Source organism: Lolium rigidum, chromosome 5 (genome assembly GCF_022539505.1).
Source record: "Lolium rigidum isolate FL_2022 chromosome 5, APGP_CSIRO_Lrig_0.1, whole genome shotgun sequence".
Taxonomy (NCBI): domain Eukaryota; kingdom Viridiplantae; phylum Streptophyta; class Magnoliopsida; order Poales; family Poaceae; genus Lolium; species Lolium rigidum.
This window is the reverse complement of record NC_061512.1, coordinates 240,864,029-240,886,646: the sequence shown is the minus strand read 5'-3', so window position 1 is coordinate 240,886,646 and position 22,618 is coordinate 240,864,029. Positions and strand designations below refer to the sequence as shown.

At 43.7% G+C, this 22,618-nt stretch overlaps 2 protein-coding genes across 2 annotated transcripts; one reads left to right on the top strand and one right to left on the bottom strand.

Moving 5' to 3' along the window:
- Positions 1-946: 946 nt before the first annotated feature.
- On the bottom strand, positions 947-1,651 carry LOC124653028. The gene is made up of 2 exons (XM_047192083.1): positions 1,438-1,651; positions 947-1,354 (listed from the first exon to the last, which is right to left on the bottom strand). The coding sequence occupies exons 1-2, from the start codon at positions 1,560-1,562 to the stop codon at positions 1,057-1,059; spliced, it is 423 nt and encodes a 140-aa protein (XP_047048039.1). The 5' UTR covers positions 1,563-1,651; the 3' UTR covers positions 947-1,056.
- A 2,809-nt stretch (positions 1,652-4,460) lies between these two features.
- Positions 4,461-13,064, top strand: LOC124653697 (BAG-associated GRAM protein 1-like). Its single transcript, XM_047192765.1, has 18 exons — positions 4,461-4,694; positions 4,791-4,832; positions 4,951-5,048; positions 5,507-5,582; positions 6,150-6,278; positions 6,358-6,404; positions 6,760-6,883; positions 6,975-7,091; positions 8,256-8,285; positions 8,368-8,467; positions 9,356-9,462; positions 9,685-9,828; positions 9,905-10,009; positions 11,390-11,536; positions 11,764-11,817; positions 12,026-12,089; positions 12,181-12,242; positions 12,727-13,064. The coding sequence occupies exons 1-18, from the start codon at positions 4,509-4,511 to the stop codon at positions 12,865-12,867; spliced, it is 1,773 nt and encodes a 590-aa protein (XP_047048721.1). The 5' UTR covers positions 4,461-4,508; the 3' UTR covers positions 12,868-13,064.
- The last annotated feature ends 9,554 nt before the right edge of the window (positions 13,065-22,618 follow it).

The window sequence follows — 22,618 nt, the reverse complement described above, 5'->3', positions numbered from 1 at the left end:
CGACACCTCCAAAAAAAGGAACAATGCAGTCGCCCGATCATAGATCTTAGGTTTTCATCCCGAGAAAAGTTCTCACTTAAAACAATGCTTTCAACAAAGACATTACCAGATACAGTTAATTAAGGCCAGACCTTGGATTTTTATCCTGAAAGGTAAGACTATGAACTTCTTGTGTGCATTCGCTCTGACTAGCATGCCGCCGCTCTAAGTCATGAATCACCAAGCCAATTTCTTATCGCCGCCTAGATTCGAGCCACCATTGCTAGTCCTTAGATCTCGACCTCCATGACATTCCTCATTGCCGCCCAGACTCGAACCCACCCTGCGAGGGAGAGGGAGTGCCCCGCATGCGCCGGGCCTTTGCCAGCAGCACCGTCGGGCGGCGGCGAGGAGAGGGAGGGGTAGGGAGGCTGGCGGCTAGGTTTCTTCTCCCGTCGCCTGTGGGAGCGAGGCGACAAGGAGAGGCCTAAGCGTTTTCCAGAGCATAAACACCTACACCTAATAATAAAGTACGAAGTGTTTCCGTCGTTCGGCAAGAGAGGATGTAACAAGGAGTTAGTCCATAGTATAGAGCCATCTAGACTCATTAGATCCGTTAGCTTTGCCATGTATATTTTTTTAGTACTCATACCAGTATCATCAATACGTGATACTATCAGATTTCCAATCTATCTTCGCTTGTTGTTTTATGTGGAGGCAAGAAGGTGAAGTACACTATTGTTCTGAGTTTCTTTTCTGAAATATTCTTCTACTGCATATCGTCAATTAGTAGCCTGATCTACACCATTGATCTGGTACTAGCATTTTGTTTCTCCCACGACAAAGTTATTCAAAGGTAGTAGGAGTGCATTCAATCTTGTATATATCATGCAGCGAAACAATAATCGTGAATTGAAAGTGCAGTATGTATGTGCTTGTCGTGAACAAATAAGTTAGTACTCATCTCTTTTCGAAAAGAATGAAACGCCCTGGATTTTGCATCGAGCGATGCATGAAACCACATCTATGACAAGTTACAATTTGGTAATTATGCTGCACACGCACATATACATATACTCACTCTACAGGGACCGCTGCCGATTTGATCGGCGTTTTAGTTAGGGAACTGGCAGCAGGAGCATCTGCAGGCTTCTTGCCTTTCTCCCTCAGCTTGGCCGTGGCCTCCTTCATGGCCTCCTTCCTCTTCCTGCTCGCCATGACTTTGGCCTGCACGCCGCTCATGTTGGGGTCCTTCTTCTCCTTCTGCTCCGCCGGCGGCGGTGCCCGCCTCTTGGAAGCCGCCGGCGCGGCGTCGACGTGGCCCAGCAGCGTGCCGGCGCCGGCGGCAGCGATCAACACGCCGTGCAGAAACGCCCTGCAAGAAGAGCACATCAGAGGATATTACTGATACGCATCAGAGTTCAGAAGAAAAAAATACTAGCTGAAAACTGACTGAACCTTCTGGTGTCGCATCTGGCTGTGTTGCTGCTCTTCTTCGGAGCGGCATTTGGAGCCGCGCCGACGGCTGCATGCTGCACGGCGGCGGCGGCGGTGTGGAGGGGCGCCATGGAATGGAGAAGCATTGCTGGCCTCGAGTTGCCGCGGTAATGGTGGTGCGGCGATTCGCATAAGCGTGTCTCAAACTCTCAATGTGCAGATGCAACCATTCGAGGGAGATAGAGGTGGCCCCACGAAGGCGTCACGTCAGCTTCCTATTGGCTGCAGGCAGTGACATGGATAAGGTACCGGAGCATATGCCATAGTTGTACTGTCTTTGTCTTGAGAGAAGCAACACGTGCATACGAACACAAGCAGAAAATAATGACATTCAGCTTTTATTTTTTTGAGCTAAATAATGACATTCAGCATTAGTACACGGGAGAAGGCCCTCTCCAAAGCCCATACGAACTGGGCTGTACCTGTGAACACTCTGAAACTGGAAATTCTACAGGGCTGTATTGTCCGAGAGACTGGGTCAAGTGAGATGGCACAGTGCTCCTTTATTCATGAGGGGGGACTTTCCAACGAAGAGGTACATTGCCTAGCAAAACATGCTTTAGGTTAGATGAGGGTCGCCATTGTGGCTGATTATCCTTTCTTAGTTTCTTTTTTTGAGAAACACAGTACAGATGTAGACGCTCACATATATGCACATACACTCACACCTATGAACGCACGCACACCCTATCTCTAGTTTCCTACGAGCACCTTCGAGAGACTGCGTTTAAGAAACTTCATCTTCAACCGACGGGTCTTGAGATTGACGTAGTCACCACATGCGCCTCGCTGTTGACGGGAACGTCGTCTCCCATTGAAGAATATTCCGCCTTTAATGAGACACCAAAGTGTCAAACCTGAGGTTTGAACTCTGGTGGGCTGGGGTGCCACTGCCCTCCTAACCATCCAACCGTAGGTTCTATTCCCGTAAACATCAACATTCCTTAGTTTATTTCTATTCCCGTAAACATCAACATTCATCAATAAAGTTAAGCATGTTTTACCCTAAAAAGGAAATTCTATTTCCCACCATTTGTTTTTTCTCTTCTATAATAACAAATGTTTAGTCTCTTGCTGTAAAAAAAAGTGCCTAGTTTCTTTTTTCTATCTGATCCAATAAAAGGTTGGGCTCCACTATCATCAACATATCAAGGACAACCTTAGTAAGTTTGAGGTGACTAACAAAAGCAAAATCATGATTATTACAACATCACACGGGTCGCAAATGTGCATTGGTAATTGCATTGACCTTGACTTCCTCCCACAAACGACCATTCATATGTGCATTATTTGGACTAGGAAGACTCTCTAGCACAACCCTTTGTAGATCTAAGAAAAACACAACCATACCAAACCAGTTCAGATAGTTATTTGATTAATTCGTTCAAAAATACTCTATTTCATAATTCACAATTGGCCTAGAATATCACAACGGGGCATGTGATCTTTTGCACTTCTGCTCGCTCCTAAAGAAACTTAGTCCCGTCCTCTGCCTGCTACACAATGACACAATTAGAGAATAGATGACGCACTTGTCTCTTCTTCGGTGCATGATCAGCGAGTTACTCTCCCAATCCATTACATTTTCACCATGTTATCCTTAGTGGTGATGCCATTGTGCCATATTAGCCAAAGCCAAAATTTTATGTTCAGGGATGTCTTAGCTTTCCTCATGTATTTGAATGATCTTTAAATTTTAAAAATATGGACATTGACTTGACAATGAACTTTCCAGATTTAGTTAACCAGTTCCATTTAGATTCATCACGGTCATTGGTAAGCGCCACCTCCAATGACACGGTTTTGATTAGTGTGACTCCCCATTTAGTCGTTTCCTAAATCTTAAAATCCCACCTCTTGTCTACTAGTACATCCACACAAACATTATAAAGAAATAATCTTTAAGATTAGTAGGTCCACAGAAACACCTTCTCGATAATCAGTTGACCGTTCATTTCCCACTACCACTTCCTCTCCTCCAAATGCCTTGTTCCCATTGGGTTTTGCCGTATAGGTCGACGGGGTGGCTGAACTCCGTGTAGACGATGAGTGCTCATCATTTCCCAACATAGAATAAGCATCGTTAGGCTAGATCGAGGTGCAAACCCTAATTGATACCCCCCCACACAAGCTCATACAATCTTTTTTCTTGTTTCTTTTTGACTTTTAGCTTGACTAGTACCTATGTCATTTTTTGTTCATCATATCCCATTTTCTTATAATTAAATCACGCCGAGTTTCTCGAAGAAAAGATCAAGACGAGCCCGATGCACCGCCTTGATGATGTCACCACAAGTCGAGGCATGAAACTAGGGGAAGCAGGGACGAAGCCAGGAATGTTACTTGGAGGGGGCCAATTGAACAAAACTTTTCTTGGAGGGGGCCAGATAGGCAAATATTCAAAAATTTAGAGAGCAATTCACATATATTTTAGTGAATCTTTCAGCAAAATTTTCAGCAAAAGAGAGCCATGGCCCCAGCTAGCACCCCTAGCTCCGTCCCTGAGGGGAAGGCCGTTATGGGAGGAGGATGACGATGTGGTGGAGACAAACGACGAAGTGCAAGAAAGGGGAAAGAGCTAGATGAGACAAGGAAAACAGAGGTACAGAATGTTGTTTGTGCTCGAAATGGCGGATTCCATTCCTTTGTAATTCTCGAATTGTCGCCGAGGTTAAGGAAAGTTCCTTGTGTCCGAAGGAAAAACAAGAACCAAACGGAAAGTTCCAAGAGAGGAAAAAAAAACGGTTTTGACCCCGGTGCCGGAGCGCGACCGTCGGCCGGGCCCACCCGACCTGTCCCCCGACCGCATCAAGATTCGCGCCGCCTCACGCCCTCGCACCGCCAGCCGTGCGGTCGGTCCAGTAACCGCAGGGAGCCCCGACCGGTTCCACCTTCTCCGCCTCGTCTCGTCGCCTGCTCTCCCATTCCCACAACCACCTTCCCATTCCCCTCCCATGGCCATCGCGCGCTTGTCCCTCCCCTCCTCCTCCCAGAAACCCTAGCGCTCCCCCTCCCCGCCCCCCACCACCACCATGTCGTCGTCGGCGGCGCTCGGGTTCCTCCTCCCCACCTGCTGGGAGATCGAGGTCACCTGCGCCGCGGCCATGATCCTCGTCGCGCTCTACGCCGCCTTCGAGCTCCTCGCCCCGCGCCCCTCCTCCCCGGGGTCCGGCGCCGACGACCTCAGCCTCGCGCGGGACCTCGACGCCGCAGACAAGGTAACCGCCGCTTGCCTGTCCCACCCTCCGAAATTTCCGCGAATGAATGCGCTCGTTTGTGCGTGCTGATCGGTTCGTTTCGCTTGCGTGCGGCAGTACAAGGGAGGCTCCAGCGGGCCCTCGGCGTACGTCGTCAAGGTGACCGCGCGCTCATCACCCTCTTGTCTGATTTTTTTTTTGTTGCGGCCCTGAATGAATTTTTGGTCTGGTCTGAGCGGCTGTGTGTGTGTGACTCTGCTATGCTCTGTCTGTCCAGCTGGAGCTGCTAGCGGCGAAGAACCTCATCGCGGCGAATCTGAACGGGACGTCGGACCCGTACGCCCTCATCACCTGCGGCGAGGAGAAGCGGTTCAGGTGATTTACTTGCTCATGGTGATTGGGAAATTCAGTACTACGTTATGCAAGCAATTCGATAAATTCAGTAGTACTACGTTATGCAAGCAATTCGATCAGTTCACTAGTACTACTTTATGTAAGCAATCCGGTCAATTCCGTGGATAGTTGATCTGGATGATAGTCTCGCCGTGACAACATTAACTGAATATGTCCCGAATGCATTTCTGAATCCAGAAACGCATACTATAGCTCAAGCAAGTTTTTTTTTTTTCCTTTGATAGTCGTGTAGTTCAAGGTGAACAATTACCCAAGAAAACCATTTTGGTGAGAAATGTTTACTGACTGAACTGACCTGTCGAACTATAGAGGATAGGATTGTAGTACCATTTTCCCTCAAAAAAAAGGACTGTACTGTCATTCCTCTGCAAATTTAGTAGTCTACTTATCCCCTTTGTTTTTTCTCTTACACCCTACAGCTCCATGGTCCCTGGATCAAGAAACCCAATGTGGGGAGAGGAATTCAATTTTGTTGTTGAAAGTCTTCCTGTAAAGGTTACTGCCACTACTTCCTCTTCTGGCCTAGATTTCATTCTTCTTTACAACATGCAGTTTCTGTTTGTAGCTTTTACTGGTAAACATGACAAAAGTCACACTTCATGCACCACTTTGAAGCGCATTGTTATTGATATAATAGGACAACCTTGTCACACAATTGTCTTTGATAGTAACTTCATGATGGCTTACCATCACCTTGAAGCAATTGTGCCCTTGCTCATTTTTTCCACTAAAAGAATACATCCATTTTTGTTATGAAAATTCTTCAATACAAGAAGATCACTAAATAGAGAAAACCTGTACAAAATGTTAAAATACAAGGAAATTGGAGAGTATTGAAAAAGTTCAACAAGCTTAACACAAACCAGGGAAGAATAATAACCCCTAAGCAAAGCTTTGCCAAATGAGGTATTTAACTGTTGCTGTTCTCAAGCTAGAAAGTCAGTTCTGGCAATATTTTCATAGACCCTCTCCTTAAGAACAGTCATATTAATACAAGAAGACTTCTCCACCGTAGTACTTCAGGAAAGTGTAACTCATGCTTCTTTCTGTACATTTCCATAGATAAAGGTGAAAATATATGATTGGGACATTGTATGGAAGAGCACAACACTTGGTTCAGTTACTGTTCCAGTTGAGTCTGAAGGGCAGAGTGGACCAGTTTGGCATACGCTTGATAGCTCATCTGGCCAGGTAATTGATTTCTACAAAATCACTTGGTTTCAGAAAATGGATTTTTCCTTAATATTTTGGTACTTTTATGTATTGACAGGTGTGTCTTCATATTAAGGCAATCAAGGTTCATGAGAGCTCCTCCAGGTCTATATCTCGCTTATTCATTACATCTTACTTTTCGTATAGTCTTGTTCTTATTATTAGTTTGCTGTTAAGTGTGATATCCTATTATGAAATTTTGCATGCTTGAAAAGCTTTCACATGTTTTAGTCACTTGCTTGATTGCTTCACTATTTTACTTTGCGTTTTTCGACAACATAAGTGGCGCTATAGTATTGCCTTCCTGTTGTGTTCATTAAGCCAACAGTGCTCTATTTACGATTTCTATATGCAATACCCTGATGCGGTACATTTTGTTGCCCAAGTCTGTTGGTTTCATTTATTAAATCAGTAACCTCCATCGAGATTTTTCTGACATATCAAACATTTTATGCTTTAGGGTTCTAAACAACTCTGCTGAGGCTGATGCTCGTAGAAGGATCTCCATGGACAAACAAGGCCCCACTGTAGTTCACCAAAAGCCAGGTCATTTGCAGACAATTTTTGGGCTCCCTCCAGATGAGGCAAGTAACTATTTAATTGGATTCGTGCATAGATCTAATACTAGAGTCTCCAACTTCCAAGAGTTATTGTGTCCTTGCTTTTGTCTTTCAGGTTGTTGAACACAGCTATTCATGTGCACTTGAGAGGTCATTTCTGTATCATGGTCGAATGTATGTTTCTTCATGGCACATTTGCTTCCATTCAAACGTCTTCTCTAAGCAGATCAAGGTTAGCTTACATACAGTATTCAACTGCATCCTTGGTTGATGCATTTGTTTGGTGTTTTATTTAGAACACTTTATTTTTCTTTGTGTTCACCAGAAAATGTTCAATTTTTAATGCCCTGTTGGTTTCATTGTGTATCTAAATTCTAAAGAGGCAATTCGGGAGATATGAAGATATTAGAGAGAAGTCCAATTCACCCCCCTATACTCGTCTCAAAGTTCAGATTACAACCCTCAACTTTACTTTGGTTCAATCTTCAACCCTGAATTTTATAAACCGTTCGGAATTGGACCTTCTACCCTTTTTTGACATGCATTGAACCGGTTTTTCTCCCCCGTTAGCGGTTTTTCTTCCTATATACTGTGCCAACTCATCAACATACAACATACACGGTACAAGAAAAACCAGCTTAATACAATGCAAGCGGCGATTTTGAACCGTTTTAGAATTCATGGTTGAAAGCTGAACCAAAGTAAAGTTCAGGGTTGTAAGCTGAATTTTAAGACAAGTTTAGGGGGGTAAATTAGACTTCTCTCAAGATATTATATAGATGTTTTTAAGCTATATAAGGAGAGCCTGTCTTGGTGTTCATCTACTAAAATGTGTATGTTCGTTTTTGCAAATATGTGGGAGTTCCCCGTGCCTCTAGCATTCTGAAAATATTTTGAGATCTTCTTGTGTTGCCTGTTTATTTGGTAACAGGGTGAGGAAATTATAGGATAACAAAGTACGTGATGAATCATTTTGTCGATTTTTATTTTGTTGAAGTTGGTTTTAGTTAGATGATCAGATCCTTTTGTCCTGGTTCTTAAATGCTGACATAGTTTGGTATTATATACATTCATATATATGGCCTTGTCCTGCTGCTTGAGATCTAGTGGAGACTATCGCTAATAAATATGCTGAGTTTCATGGCCTGATATTTTCATAGCTCATGTGCGAATTGTTCTTTAATGTACTTGTCAGCAATCATTTTAGAAACCAATGTTCCCTGATATTTTCTAAACTAAATTTACCTATTTGGGTTGAATATCGTATCATTGTTGATGTGTTCTGTAACTTATACTTTGGTAAAACTAGATAGCTTGTATTGGAAATGAATCTTTTTGTTTCATTGGTTGATAGTTGATATCGTGTGACTAAGAACATCCTTTCTCATCTATGAAGGTTGTGCTCCCTTTGAGAGATATTGATGAGGTGAGCCTTGCCCTACACCTTTCTGTGTTCTCTATCATTTCCTTTGTAAAAATGTTAATGTTTTTTTTTTGCTTACAAGTAGATAAGGAGAAGTCAACATGCAGTTATTAATCCAGCAATTACGATATTTCTTCGGATGGGAGCTGGTGGACATGGCGTTCCTCCCTTAGGATACCCTGACGGTAAGATTTAAAACTCACGGATGTTGCATAGTTCTTAAACAAACAGACATTTGCCTATTTTCTTGATTGTTGCTCTTGCACTCATGGATAGTAATGCAAACTTAAAGCCTTCCACTGATTATTAGCCGCGTACCAACTACCCTGGGATTATAATTAAATCATAATGGCCACTGTTTTCACTAGGTACGTACATAATGTGGTCTTCATTATTTTGCATCTAGCTAATATTTAGGTGCATACACGTAATGTATTCCCTCCATCCCCAAATAGGTGAAGTATAAATTGAGTCAAAAGCCATTTCTTTTTATGTTTGACCAAGTATATATATAAAAATATGAAGACTTACAATACCAATCAATAGACCCACCATAAGATATATTTTCATGATGTATTTATTCAATATTGTAGTTGTTGATAGCCTTCTATATATTTGTTCAAACTTAGAAAAAATGACTTTTTAACTAAATTTATATGCCACCTATTTGGGAACGGAGGGAGTAATTTTCTGCACTCCTTCTAGCTTAAGCATACCTTGGATCTTGATGCTTGCTTCTGTTTGGTATTTCTTTTTGGTGAATGACTCCATGTAAATTTGAGTTTTGTGAGTGTAGTTGTGTAGCTTGCAAGAGTTCACTATTAATTGAGTTGCAAGTTTATGTTGGCGCAACAACATTGACTGCAACCTAAAAATTTAATAAATGCGTGTATAGTGCTAATGGTCATGCATCCGTGCCACAAAACAGATTAAAAGAGCTCTTGGTGGCCAAAATTGTATAGAACAAAAACCATACCTTTTTTCTGCAGGCTCAGTAAGGACGGGTAATGGTTATATAGACTGGGAAGTGTGGTCAATTGCTTTATTTCACATATTTTATAATATTTCTGCAGGAAGAGTCAGATATAAATTTGCATCGTTTTGGAACAGAAACCACACTATTAGAGCATTGCAACGAGCTGTTAAGAACTTTCATACAATGATAGAGGCCGAGAAGCAGGTATTGACAGTTTGACACACTCATCCTCTTTTTGTACATATTTTCTGATTAAGAATTTATGATAAATGATGCTTATGCTGTTTGCATATTTGGATTCTTACTGTTGGAGCACTAGTTTAGAATGACCTTTCTGGACTTGTTCATGATAGGTGGTAATCTCCATAAGTTGTTTATCAGAATTGATTGTTTTAATACATTTGGATTTTGGATATTGGATTATAGGAACGTGCCCAATCTGCATTGCGCGCCCTCAGTAGCTCAAGAAAGAATAGCAGGAAGGAGATAAATGTTCCAGAAGATTTTGCTGATTTAACAGGGCAACTACAACCTTTTGTGAAAGAAGGAGTTCTAGTATCTGTATTTGATGTAATAATGGCTAGCTATATCTTCAATGAATTTGCAATTGACAAGACAACTAATCCTTAATCGAATCTCATTTCAGGGAACATTTCCGTGTACAGCAGAGCAGTTTTTTAATAATCTACTAAGTGATGACTCAAGCTACACAACAGAATATCGGACAGCTCGTAAGGATAAAGACATCAATGTAAGTATCCAGCACAATGCCAGCTCTTTCAGACAGGAATCGTTGTCCTTAGTACATATCGTTGGAGCTTTTCCAAGAAAGGGCATTCTTACATTCCCAGCTGTTCATGGATGATTGAACATTGGCCAAAAGGTGCATTGATGAAAAGTTTAAAACTGTGGATGCGGTTAATATCTTGAACCCAATAAATAGTATCTAATAATAATACTCCCATCTTCAAGAAAAGGATGTCTCAACTTTGTCTAGATATGCATGTATCTAGACGAGTTTTAGTGTGTAGATCTAGATACATGCAAATTTTGACAAAGTTGAGACATACTTTTTAGGATGGAGGGAGTACTAGATTGCCAAAATTAATGCTCAGTTGCAGCTAATATTAATCCTCATTGCCCTTATTTTATTTATTTCGAGGAAGGAAAACATTTACTTTTATTTGTACTTTTTGATATAACCATTTTCTTTCTTGATAGATACTCCCTCTCTCCCAAATTAGGATGCATATTAGTTTTGGTCAAAGTCAAACTTTGTAAACTTTAATTAAATTTATAGAAAACTATAGCATCATACCACATTATCTCAATGTTATTAGAATCATCATGAAATATATTTTCATATTATATGTATTTGGTATTATAAAAGTAAATATATTTTCATATATAATGAGACTAACTTTACAAAGTTTGACTTTGACCAAACCTAATATGCATCCTAAATTCGGAAGGAGGGAGTAGTTGGTTCAGTTTATTTTTTGCTTTATAGTCCTTTCTAGAGCTAGCTACATTGTTGTTTTCTTTTTACTGTTTTCAGTTTTTCTTTCATTCTTTGTTTTGTCTATGTACCTTTACGCTATTTCGATGGGCCTCATTTTTATTTGAAAAGAAACTGTAGGGAAAAATCCCATTTCGACGGGCCTCATCTTAAAAGGAAGATGATGCATGTCCTGGGTAATAAATAAATCATATAACCATTTTCCCTAGATATTATTGTTTAGGCCTTATGTGCTTTCATTTAAGTAGGACTTTCTTGCAATTCTTCCAGGCAATCAGTGCGATGCCAGGGTTACTGCCCTGAATCAACTTGCCTCATTCGAAGTTTTTAAACTCAAGTTTGCATATATTGTATGCCAGTCTATAACTCTATATTGATCCGTCCAAAACTTTACATGTGTATTAATTTGTTGTCCATCCCTCATGCATGTTTCTACAATCGATAAGCTTCCGTATTCTGAGTTCTATGGTGAGCGATGACATATGCACAAACATTTCCTGAACAGCTGGATCAGTTAGAAAATACAAAAGCTTATAATGCTCTTCATCCTGTTATTATCAACTGGTTCTTTTGACTTGATACTGGTCTGAGCAAACATGGTCCTTAATGTAGCTTGGCCAATGGCATGTCGCAGACGAGTATGATGGTCAAGTGAGAGAACTGAATTGTAAATCCATATGCCACAGTCCTATGTGCCCTCCGTATTCAGCAATGACAGAGTGGCAGCATATGGTTCTTTCAGCTGATAAAACAGATCTGGTATGTTTGTATAAAGCTATTATTTCTTAAATCGTGCTCCCTCCGTCCATAAAAGTATGTCGGAGGTTTGCCCAAATTTGGATGTATCTATACACTAAATAGTGCCTAGATACATTAGAATTTAGATAAACTTTCGACATTCTTTTATGGACAGAGGTAGCAGTAGTTACATTATGTTATATATTTTAGATCAAAAATTATATTTGTTTCCACTGGTTAATATGTAGGTATTTGAGACTGTGCAGCAAGTACATGATGTTCCTTTTGGTTCATTTTTTGAGGTACTTAGTTCAGTTCGTTTATGTGGTTGATACATTTACATTTTTCTTTTCGCACTTAAGTTGCAAGCTGATGCTATCGCAATTTTGGGCAAGCTCAGTTTTTAATCCTCGCTTGCTATTATGATTGTATATATTTTTATTTTACAGTTCTACAGATACAACTGTGTTACCACTAAGTGCTATATTTAACTGATGTGTTACTTTTCAGATACACTGCAGATGGACTGTGAAAACTGTTAATTCTAGTTCGTGCAGTCTTAAAATAAGTGCTGGTTGGTGCTTCGTGTTAACTCTTGTCTTTTCTCAAAACTGCAAATGATATTTTGCAATATTATGAATGTGGCGGTGACTCTGAACTTTCAGGTGCACATTTCAAAAAATGGTGCATAATGCAGTCTAAGATAAAGAGTGGTGCTGTGGACGAGGTATACGTTTACCTATTAATTAAGATTTTGTTTGTAGATGATCAGTCGATGGTAATTTTTTCCGAATTTCTGACTAACAAACTAGTGAAATTTTAAATTTTAAGATTAGTGTTGAACTTGCATGCTGTTCAGTTCACATTTAAGCAACTACCTCCGTTTGGAAATAAGTGAATCAGCTTTAACTTAGATATGAGATACAAATGGTCACCCAGATTAGCAATGCATTCCTATCCGAGTGTGCACTTGCATTTGAGATTGGAATACAAATCACTGTTTGATTGGCAGCTTATGTAGTTTTACTGATTTTCTTGCTATAAGCCATCGGATGTTGCAGTTTCTAAGAGCCTCTTTAAGACTAAAATAGCTTAGGACACATGGGTCGAGATCCAAGTCTTGAATTTCGAAATTTAAGATAGAAGTGTCCTGGGTAAATCTGTGCTTAGTAATCATCAAAGTTGACGTAACTATGTTCAATATCCTGCAGTACAAGAAGGAAGTTCAAGAAATGTTAGGATTTGCAGAGTCCTATATGCTCAAAGCTAACCCCCCTAACCAAGAAGACGATGTTCGTACCGAACAAGACAACATGGCGGCAGATCCAGATAACATACCTTGTGATCAGTAACTATTTGTGGTTATGCTGTCGTATTTAGGATTATAGCAACCGTCCCCTAATAGTTTATAATGTTATACCCAGATGAAGGCACGGTGGTTTTGTAGCTGTAACTGTAACTAGTCCAAAATTCGATATGATCAGCTGCCTTCAAGAACAATGTTTACGAGATCTCATACTAGTATATAAACTCTTTTCCAATTGGTTAATTTATATTTGTAAAGCGGCCAACATAGTGCAGGTAAGGTCTCAATATGAACGAGTCATCTAAAAATAGCAAACATATGCAGTGCTGTTGTGTCCAATATCCATAGTTTGATGGGTCTTTGCGGGCTGCAAGCCTCTTATTATGTTTTATAACTGTGTGTGAGCACGCGGTTATGGTTTCTCCGTGCCGCATTGCTAGACTGCTGCTAGTGCTAACCGTAGCTGTATTTTGTTCCACTATATTTCGAAAAGAAAGCGACATAATGCCAACTGAATTTCCTTAAAAAGCTTGTACAACTCTTCTGTATATAATTTTTTTATTCTATCTAATCCGACTGCAGATGGACTGCCTTTATCCTTAAAAAAAGAGGGAATTTTGTCAGTCCACCGTTCATGCTCCCTTGTGCACATAAGATTGTCGAGAGCCTCATTTAAATGCTTAGATGCATTGTTCACAAACTTGGCCTACTAACTGCAATGTCAAGGGCATCACTAGCTAGAGATCGACCTTTACGAAGGGAAACTTTGTCCCGCACAAGTACGTACGGTTGACGCGTGGCCCGCCGCGCGAGTAGGAAAGTGAGCAGCTCTAGTACTTACGTCCACGCGTGTACAGCCACATACGTCCGACCGCGCGTATAGGCACGTACGTACGGCCACGCGCACGAGCAAGTACGGGTAAAGCACAGTTGCACACACGAGTAAGTACATGTACACTCGCGCCAATGAGCAAGTATAGATACAGAAGTACAGTCACGCACACGAGCAAATAGATGTACTGAAGTACAATCGATAGGGGTGTAAACGGATAGATAATTTCCCTGCCGAAACCGGCTCTGAATCCGTTTTAAGCTGTCCATATTCGATTTTAAATATAAGATTGTACGATTCCGATGTGGTGCTCCGGATACGGTACAGGATATGGTATAGAAAATAGCATGCTGATATGGATTATCCGAAATTCAATTAGGATAATTTGAATGTTTTAAACCGGATAATCCGATTTTGAGTCAAGAGCCAAGGCCAATCTCACAAGGTTAGGTTATTGAGTTACCGAATTCATTTGGCGAGCATGTTTAGCTCTAAATTCTATCAATACTTGAGTTTTAGCGTAAATTGTGTCTCTTTTTTCTTAACTACATAAGATTAAAAGTTCAAATCCCTCTCAAGATTTGCAAAAACTATATGTATCAACTATAAGAGCATACATCCGAATATTTTTGTTTCCGGTTCGAGTTCGCCCCGTTCACGATTCGAATCTGCAGTAAGTATATTCACATTTGAATTCGAAACCGGTTAATATCCGCTCCGGTCGGAATCCGAGAAAAATATGTGGTAGCACACGAGCAAGTACATTACATAAGTACATCTATGCACACGAGGAAGTACATGTACAGTCGCGCACACGAGCAAGTACATATACAGAAGTACAATCACACACACACGAGTAAGTACATGTACAGAAGTACAACCACACACGCGAGCAAGTACTGGTACAAAAGTACAATCGCACACACGAGCAAGTACAAGTACAGGTACAGTCATACACACAAGCAACTTGATAGGAGAATAATCTGTGTTGTATTACTGGGGGCCAAAAGGCCACAATATATAGTACAATGTACAGGTGCAATATGCAAAAGGGCCCCTAACATATGGGCAAAATATAATACACACATATCTACTCTAACACCCCCTCAAACTCGGGGTGGATCCACAACACCGAGTTTGGAGAGTAAGAAGTCATGTTGCGCGCGAGTCCGTGCCTTTGTAAAGAAATCCGCCAACTCGTAAATCTGAAGGCACATAATGAAGCGCAACAACCCGATCATGCACCCGAGCACGTGTATAAAAGGCATCAACACCAATATGCTTGGTCAGCTCATGCTTGACCGGATCACGTGCAATGCCGATAGCACCTGTACTGTCACACAAAAGTGGAGTGGGTGTCGTAACAGAGACCCCAAAATCTGCAAGCAACCACCGTAACCAGGTCACCTCAGCAATCAACGAAGCCATAGCCCGCAACTCAGCCTCAACACTCGAACGGGAAACCGCTACCTGTTTCTTCGTCTTCCAAGCAACAAGCGAACCACCAAGAAACACACAGTAAGCGAGAAAGTGAACGACGATCCGTAGGATCACTCGCCCAAGTAGCATCCGAGTAGCACCGGAGCCGGAGAGAACTGGAACTAGGAAAGAAAAGGCGACGAGTAATCGTGCCACGGAGATAACGGAGGACACGAAGGAGATGACTGTAGTGAACGGTGGTAGGAGATGAGACAAACTGACTCAGAATATGAACAGGATAAGAGATATCAGGACGAGTGACAGCGAGATAAACAAGACTCCCAACAAGATGGCGATAGCGTGTGGGATCGGGAAGAGGATCACCATCAGTAGGACGAAGCTTAACATTAAGCTCCATAGGAGTCTCAACAGTGCGCTCATCCACAAGAGCAGCACGAGTAAGGAGATCCTGAATATACTTTTCCTGGGAGATATAAAAACCATCAGAAGTGGAGGAAATCTCAATCCCAAGAAAATAGCGAAGAGGACCAAGATCGGTCATAAGAAACTGATCACGAAGACGAGCCTTAACAAAGGCAATATACTCAGGATCATCACCAGTAATGATCATATCATCAACATAGAGAAGGAGAAGAGTGCGTCCACGAGGAGAAGTGTGAACAAATAGCGCTGGATCATGAAAACTAGGAGAGAAACCAGCAGCAGTCACCACGAGAGGCAAAGCGCTCAAACCAGGCACGAGGGGCCTGTTTCGGGCCATAAAGAGAACGTCGAAGACGACAAACCATCCCATCGGGAACAGAATACCCAGGAGGAGGCTGCATGTAAACCTCCTCACTCAACTCGCCATTAAGAAAAGCGTTCTGAACATCAAGCTGAGAGACAGACCAGCGTCGAACAGAAGCAACAGCAAGAAGAGTACGCACGGTGGTCATATGAGCCACAGGAGCAAAAGTCTCATCATAATCACGGCCGTGCTCCCGCCGAAAGCCACGTGCCACAAGACGCGCTTTATAGCGCTCAAGAGATCCATCAGAGCGGGTCTTAATTTTATAGACCCACTTACACGTGATAGGACGGACACCAGGAGGAGGAGAAACAAGATCCCAGGTGCCAGTGCGCTCAAGCGCAGCGATCTCCTCAGCCATGGCAAGCTGCCATTCAGGATGGCACGCGGCATCCCGATAAGAAGTCGGCTCGGAGACGACAGAGAGACCGTACTGACTGGGAGAGAAACGGTTGGGAGCACGACGCTGACGAACAGGCGGAAGAGGTGGAGAACTAGGAGACTCATCAGAAGAAGACAACTCATCGGAAGAGGAGAGAGAAGGATCATCGAGCGAAGAGTCCGGAACTCGTAGAACGCCGAGAATAGTGGAAGGGAAAAGGAGACAAGGGAGAAGGAGGACCAGTGGAATCAGAAGAAGAAGAGGAAGGAGAACTAGGAGGCGAAGATGGCACCGGAGTCGGAGAGGGCGCATCAGGAGGAGAAACAGGAGGGACGGAGGGTGGTGCATCAGGAAGGAGAAGAAAAGAGAGATCATCCACCGGGTATGTACCAGAGGTGGGACGAGGATAGAAAGGACGCGTCTCATCAAACGTGACGTCACGAGAGATGCGCATCCGACGACCAACGGGGTCCCAACAGCGATAGCCCTTATGCTCATCACCGTATCCGAGAAAAACACACTCAACGGATCGAGCGATCGGTTTGGTGCGTTCGCGAGGAGGGAGAAGGACATAGCAAACACAACCAAATAAACGAAGAGTCGAGTAGTCTGGCAAGCTGCCAGAGAGACGCTCGAGAGGAATGCCACCTTGAAGAGCAGCAGAAGGCTGAATGTTAATAAGATAAGTGGACGTAGAGACAGCGTCCGCCCAGTAAATGCGGCGGAAGAGAGGAAGCAATCATCATAGCACGGGTAGTCTCAAGAATATGACGATGCTTACGCTCGGCGACACCATTTTGAGCATGGGCGCCGGGACACGAGAAGTGGGCAAGCGTGCCCTCGCTCGGCAAGGACACCACGCGAGTGCCTGGGAGATATACTCTCCTGCAGAGTCGGCCACGAAACACACGAATGGGAGTGGAATACCGAGTACGAACCATGGCCACAAAACGCCGATAAATAGAAAGCACCTCACTGCGAGAGCGCATAAAAAACAACCAGGTGTACCGGGAAAAGTCATCAATAAACAAAATATAGTATCGATGGCCCCCTTTGGAAGCAAAGGGAGCCGGACCCCAAACATCAGAATGAACTAAATCAAAAGGTCGCTGAGATACAGACGCACTGGTAGGATAGGGAAGCTGAATCTGTTTGCCTAACCTACAACCCTGACACGAATGTAAAGACACATCTCCTGAGACAGACCCCAGAAGACCACGACGAACTAATGACGATAAACGGGAGCCACAAAGGTGACCCAGCCGATGATGCCACTGCTGAAAAGAACCAGTGACAGAAGCAGCAACTGCAGGAGAGCTGGCAGATGAAGTGTCGGCGGAAGGAACGCGAAGCCGCCTAACTCCCGGAGGCCCGGGGACTCAAGGCTGCGAGGGCCAGCTCCAACCAGGGCCTGTGTACGGCGGTCCCGAACAAGCACAAGAATCGGCGTCAAGAATGACGCGACAACCAGAATCAGTAAGCTGACTAGCAGAAAACAGGTTCATCTTAAGGCTAGGAACATGAGAAACATCAGGAACAGAGAAAGATGAAGTAGAAATGGTGCCTCGACTAGAAACAGGAAGAGAGGAACCATCAGCCGTGATAACACGGACAGGAGAAATAAGAGAGCGAAGAGCGGAAAGGATAGAAGACGCAGAAGTCATATGAAAAGAAGCTCCAGAATCCAGATACCACGGGGATGACGTACCTGACTGTGTAGAAGGTGGTGGTCGCGCGGTGCCAGAAGAGCCAGACACAGAACCAGCAGTACCCGTCGAAGAAGAGCCTGTAGCAGCGAGCAGACCACGAAGACCACGGAGAATGTCCTGATCAGACAGCGCAACAGCAGACGAGCCTGAAGAACCAGCCTGCCGACGAGCAAGCTTATCAAGGTACTGCTGACGTAAGCTGGGGTCCCTCCTCCAGCAGCCAGAGACGTCGTGGCCAGCCTTGCCACAGAAGGCGCAGGGAGGACGAGGACCACGAGGCTGCCGAGGACCGACTCCGGCCCTGGACCGGCGGAGTAGAGAGTAACGGCGGTGCCGGAGACCGCAACGAGCGGACGGCACGGGAGAACCACGAGCGGACGGCACGGAAGGACCACGAGCGGCAAGTGCGGAGGGAACCGCAAGAAGACCAGCACCACGAAGACGAGTCTCCTCTGCGCGCAGCTCAGCGAGTACCTCAGAGAGCGGAACACGACCACGGGCAAGCAGCTGGGCACGACGCGGCTCAAACTCCGGGCGAAGCCGCAACAAGAACTCAAAAACGCGCTGAAACTCCAGATCCGCGCGCACAGTCAGACAGCAGGGACAGGTGCCACACACAGCTGTACGAAGAGAATCAAGCTGACGCCAAATAGCAGCACTCTGAGTATAGAACTCGTCAATAGTAGAATCACCCTGCTGAAGATCATGCTCCTGACGAACCACAGACAGATAAAGAGCATCCCCAGACGGCTGATAGCGCTGACGAAGAAAAGCCCACTGAGCAGCAGCGGTGGGAAGACTCATGAACTCAGCAGCATACTGAGGCAGAACACTGGAAGTGAGAACAGCAGCAGCCGAGCATCATCATCGATCCACCGAGTGTAGTCGGTCGGATCCAGCCGGTAGGTCGCAACCTTCCGGTCATAATCAACCAGAAGCGATATCGCCGGCACTCTTGGCTGCATCCTTGTCCTCCTGAGAAGCATCGGGGGCAAGGGAAACGGACGTCGGTGCAGTAGGCGCCGTAGGAGCAACGGGGCGCGGCGGACAAGGGACCTCGCCAGAAAGCACACCCCAAAGACGAAGACCGCGCATGTGGACGCGCATAAAGGCAGCGAAATCAGGATAATTCGCGCCATCAAAAGTCACCGGGCAGCGAGGAATCGCAACATAACCCGACGAGGAAGACATAGCTCTGTAGATTTTTTTTTTTTTTTTTGCTTTTTTTTTTTTTTTTGCGAACTAATGGAGCCGAGCCGAGCCGAGCCGAACCGAACGGAGCCGAGCCGAACCGAACGAAGCCGAGCCGAGCCGAAGCTCAGATCGAGCCGATCAGGAGATCGATCTCCAGAACGAAGTCCCGATCGAGAACGACCAGGGACGGCGGCGGAACGCCCGATCGAGGGCGGGCGGGCAGCCTGGAGGCGCGGGCGGCCGGAGCAGCGGCCGGGGAGGGCGAGCGGCCTGGAGGCGCGGGCGGCCGGAGCAGCGGCCGGCGAGCAGGCCGGCGGGCAGCCGGAGCAGCGGCCTGCGAGCAGGGAAGCAGCGGGCAGCGGGCGGCCGACGGGAGGCGGCCGGGAACGGCGAGAACGGCCGGCGGGAGACCGGGAAACAGCGGAGAACGGCCGACGGCGGCCGGAGCTGGTGAAGGAGAGGCGGCGGCGGCGACCGGGCGCGGCGGCGAGATGCCAAGGCGGGCGGTCTGCGGCGGCCGCGATGCGAAAAAAGCCTTACGGCTACGATACCATGATAGGAGAATAATCCGTGTTGTATATGCGGGGGCCAAAAGGCCACAATATATAGTACAATGTACAGGTGCAATATGCAAAAGGGCCCCTAACATATGGGCAAAATATAATACACACATATCTACTCTAACACAACTGACCGAGTAAATAAAAACTGCACTAAATACACTAAAAACAAAAGTACCGAAAGAGCAGTTAGGTACACAACATGAGTACAACCATATTAGTATTGGAAGTACGAAAAAAGTATCTTGAAATCTATCAACATGAGATCTAGTTTTGAAGATCTACGCGAAGGTCTCAAAAGTGAAAATGGTTCGTAATTTGAATTTACGGTTCTCAATATATTTTATTTTGAAAAAACGAATCTAAAAAATAAAGGGAAAACTGAACCATCACCTGTAATTCTCTCTCCTCTCTCATCCCCACCTTGCTTCCCTTGCGACACTTGGTGAGCAGGGAGACCACTTCCCAGCAAAATTCTCGCACCACAACGCGCCAAGTGTCGCATGCGGAGAGACTTTTGAACCTTCATCAAGGTCGGAAGGTAGTTAAATTAAATAATTTCCATTGAATTCGTTCCATATTTGTAAGTTTGATTTGTTTGTGGCGAACTGTTCTCTGTTTAATCACGACAGACATGATCGACACATGACCTCTCATGGCTAAAATAAAGTTGCGCACCCAACCAAGTAGGCTTTTCTCCATTCTTCAAATGTATAACTTCATACTTGTGTTGATCAAGTAGCAGATTTGTTTTTCTTGTACGAGCAATTAGCAGCTGAATAATTTCCATTGTGGTTGTTCAATGTTTAAGTATATGATCCAATGGTATACTTGCATTATCACCGATCCTGTTACTGTGGAGGATAGTTCTGTTGTAGTTGGAGATTGGGACGGTCGAGGACTTGGTACAGTTAAGCTGACTTCTCGCCAATTCCAATCAAGAATTTATCGGGAGATCGCTTCCGATATGGTATTTTATTCAGATCTCGAAACATCCATCGTCATAGCGGTGTAATGTGTTAATCTAGGAAATAGTATCTGCAACTTGAGAAAAAAAAATCAAGTGCCACTTCGCTGTCCTTTTACCATCTGAGTACCGCTTTCAAGGGGTCGATAAAGGTTCAATCCAAAATGTCTGGATATATAGATGAACCACCTGATGCAATTTAACCTCTTTTTCCAATGAATAAAGAGGTATAAGTTATAGACAAAAACCATAGTATGCATGAATAGTAAATTTTCTAATCTAAAGATCTTATGTCGACCATGATGTCGTAACTGAGTAAAATTGATATATACCTGCATAGAAAATTATGCAAAAAATAATTTCTACACAAAAAAATATAGGTAGAAACGTCTGCGTTTGGAATTTTGGTATGAAAATATGATAATTTACAAGTTGGAGAAAGTAACAAATTATGTCACTTTACACCGAGCTACAGTAACTTACAGTGGCGTGGTATAAAAAAGGTCTTCAAGTTATTTTGTGAAAACAAACCATAAATTATCTTATCACTTTTATTTTTATTCGCAACTTACAAGTAGTTCATATGATACACTGGTTTGCCATATTTCTCAGGGGTTAAGTGCTGAAGGGAAACGAATGTCGAAGGTAACCAGACAAGCATGAACCAAAATATCTTGTGAAGTAGGCGTGGGAGGAACCAGTAGATTTTCATGAAGAAAAATAATCTTATACCCAACCAAGCGAGCTCCAATCTTTTAGACACCACCAATTTAATGCCAAGAAGTTCGGACACAAACCAACCATTCATGACAACTTCATGAAGCACCGTTAACATTTCATTCTTTCTATGAACGTGAATATTTCACGGTGGACAGTGGACTGGTTAATTAACGCGTTGGCCGTCGAGTTCGACCAAGTCTAGAAGAGCGTCGTCAGATCGATGAATTAAAGATTGTCCTGGATAGCGCGGCCACCGGCCAGATGTCCCAAGATCAATACTTTTTCCTGTGTTCCTTTACTAACAAGTAACATCGCAAGGTATATTCCCAGTTACTATACCTCAGTTTCAGAATTTAATTAAAATGTATTGGGTTGGTTAACAGGGGTAGTATATTTTTATTCCCAAAAAAAAGGGGTAGTATATTTTTATTGAGAGAAAGCCACCACGGAAGATTATACCAATTTAGGGAACACAAATACATCGTTTGCAATTACATCAATAATGAACTCAGGTGGATCACCCTTCCATATTTGAGGATTATCCACCGTCTCTCTAGCTAGAACATGAGCTGCAAAATTACACTACCTGAAACAAAAATGACATCATTAAACTCTCTACAGAGAAATATGCATGCAATCTTCCTAGCTAGATAGAAGCTGCAGGTCTCTATGTGTGGCACTCTTCATCACATCAATAACTTCAATACAATCTAAATTTATAATCAGCTTTGAATAACTCATAGCTTCAACCATCACATGCAGGGGCATGGTTCAGCGGAGACAGTCACCGCTTTATTTTTCTTCAGAGCGCCCAAGTTGTTGTTTTGAGACCTCATCTCGGGCATAGTTCATTTCAACATGAAAATCATGGAACTATACATCATACACTATAACTCGTTTAGACCATGTGAATTAAGTGCTGTGTTTCATCACACGTGGTTTTAAAACTATGATATCAAATAGAGGAATTCGATCAAGCTAGTGGTATAAGCGAGTGTAGATGCTCGATCTAAATGGTACTGGTTTGGGCCTAAAAGTGAATATGAGTGTTAGATTTGGGTTCATATGGCTAGAGGGTAGAAGTGGCCGGGCCTAGATACCACGAACACATAGTCCGGGTGGACTACCTCGGTTCATCATGCAGAAAACGAAGAAGTTGATAGAGATGATGGAGATGCGACTGCACTGTTTTCCCCTTAGATCTTA

Bases quoted from the DNA above. Each gene is read 5' to 3' on its own strand.
- LOC124653697 (XM_047192765.1), top strand. From the start codon at position 4,509: ATGTCGTCGTCGGCGGCGCTCGGGTTCCTCCTCCCCACCTGCTGGGAG. The intron at 6,279-6,357 runs GTAATTGATTTC...ATGTATTGACAG, and splicing joins TTGATAGCTCATCTGGCCAG to GTGTGTCTTCATATTAAGGC. The intron at 8,468-9,355 runs GTAAGATTTAAA...ATATTTCTGCAG, and splicing joins TCCCTTAGGATACCCTGACG to GAAGAGTCAGATATAAATTT.
- LOC124653028 (XM_047192083.1), bottom strand. From the start codon at position 1,562: ATGCTTCTCCATTCCATGGCGCCCCTCCACACCGCCGCCGCCGCCGTG. The intron at 1,355-1,437 runs GTTCAGTCAGTT...CTCTTCTTGCAG, and splicing joins GCCAGATGCGACACCAGAAG to GGCGTTTCTGCACGGCGTGT.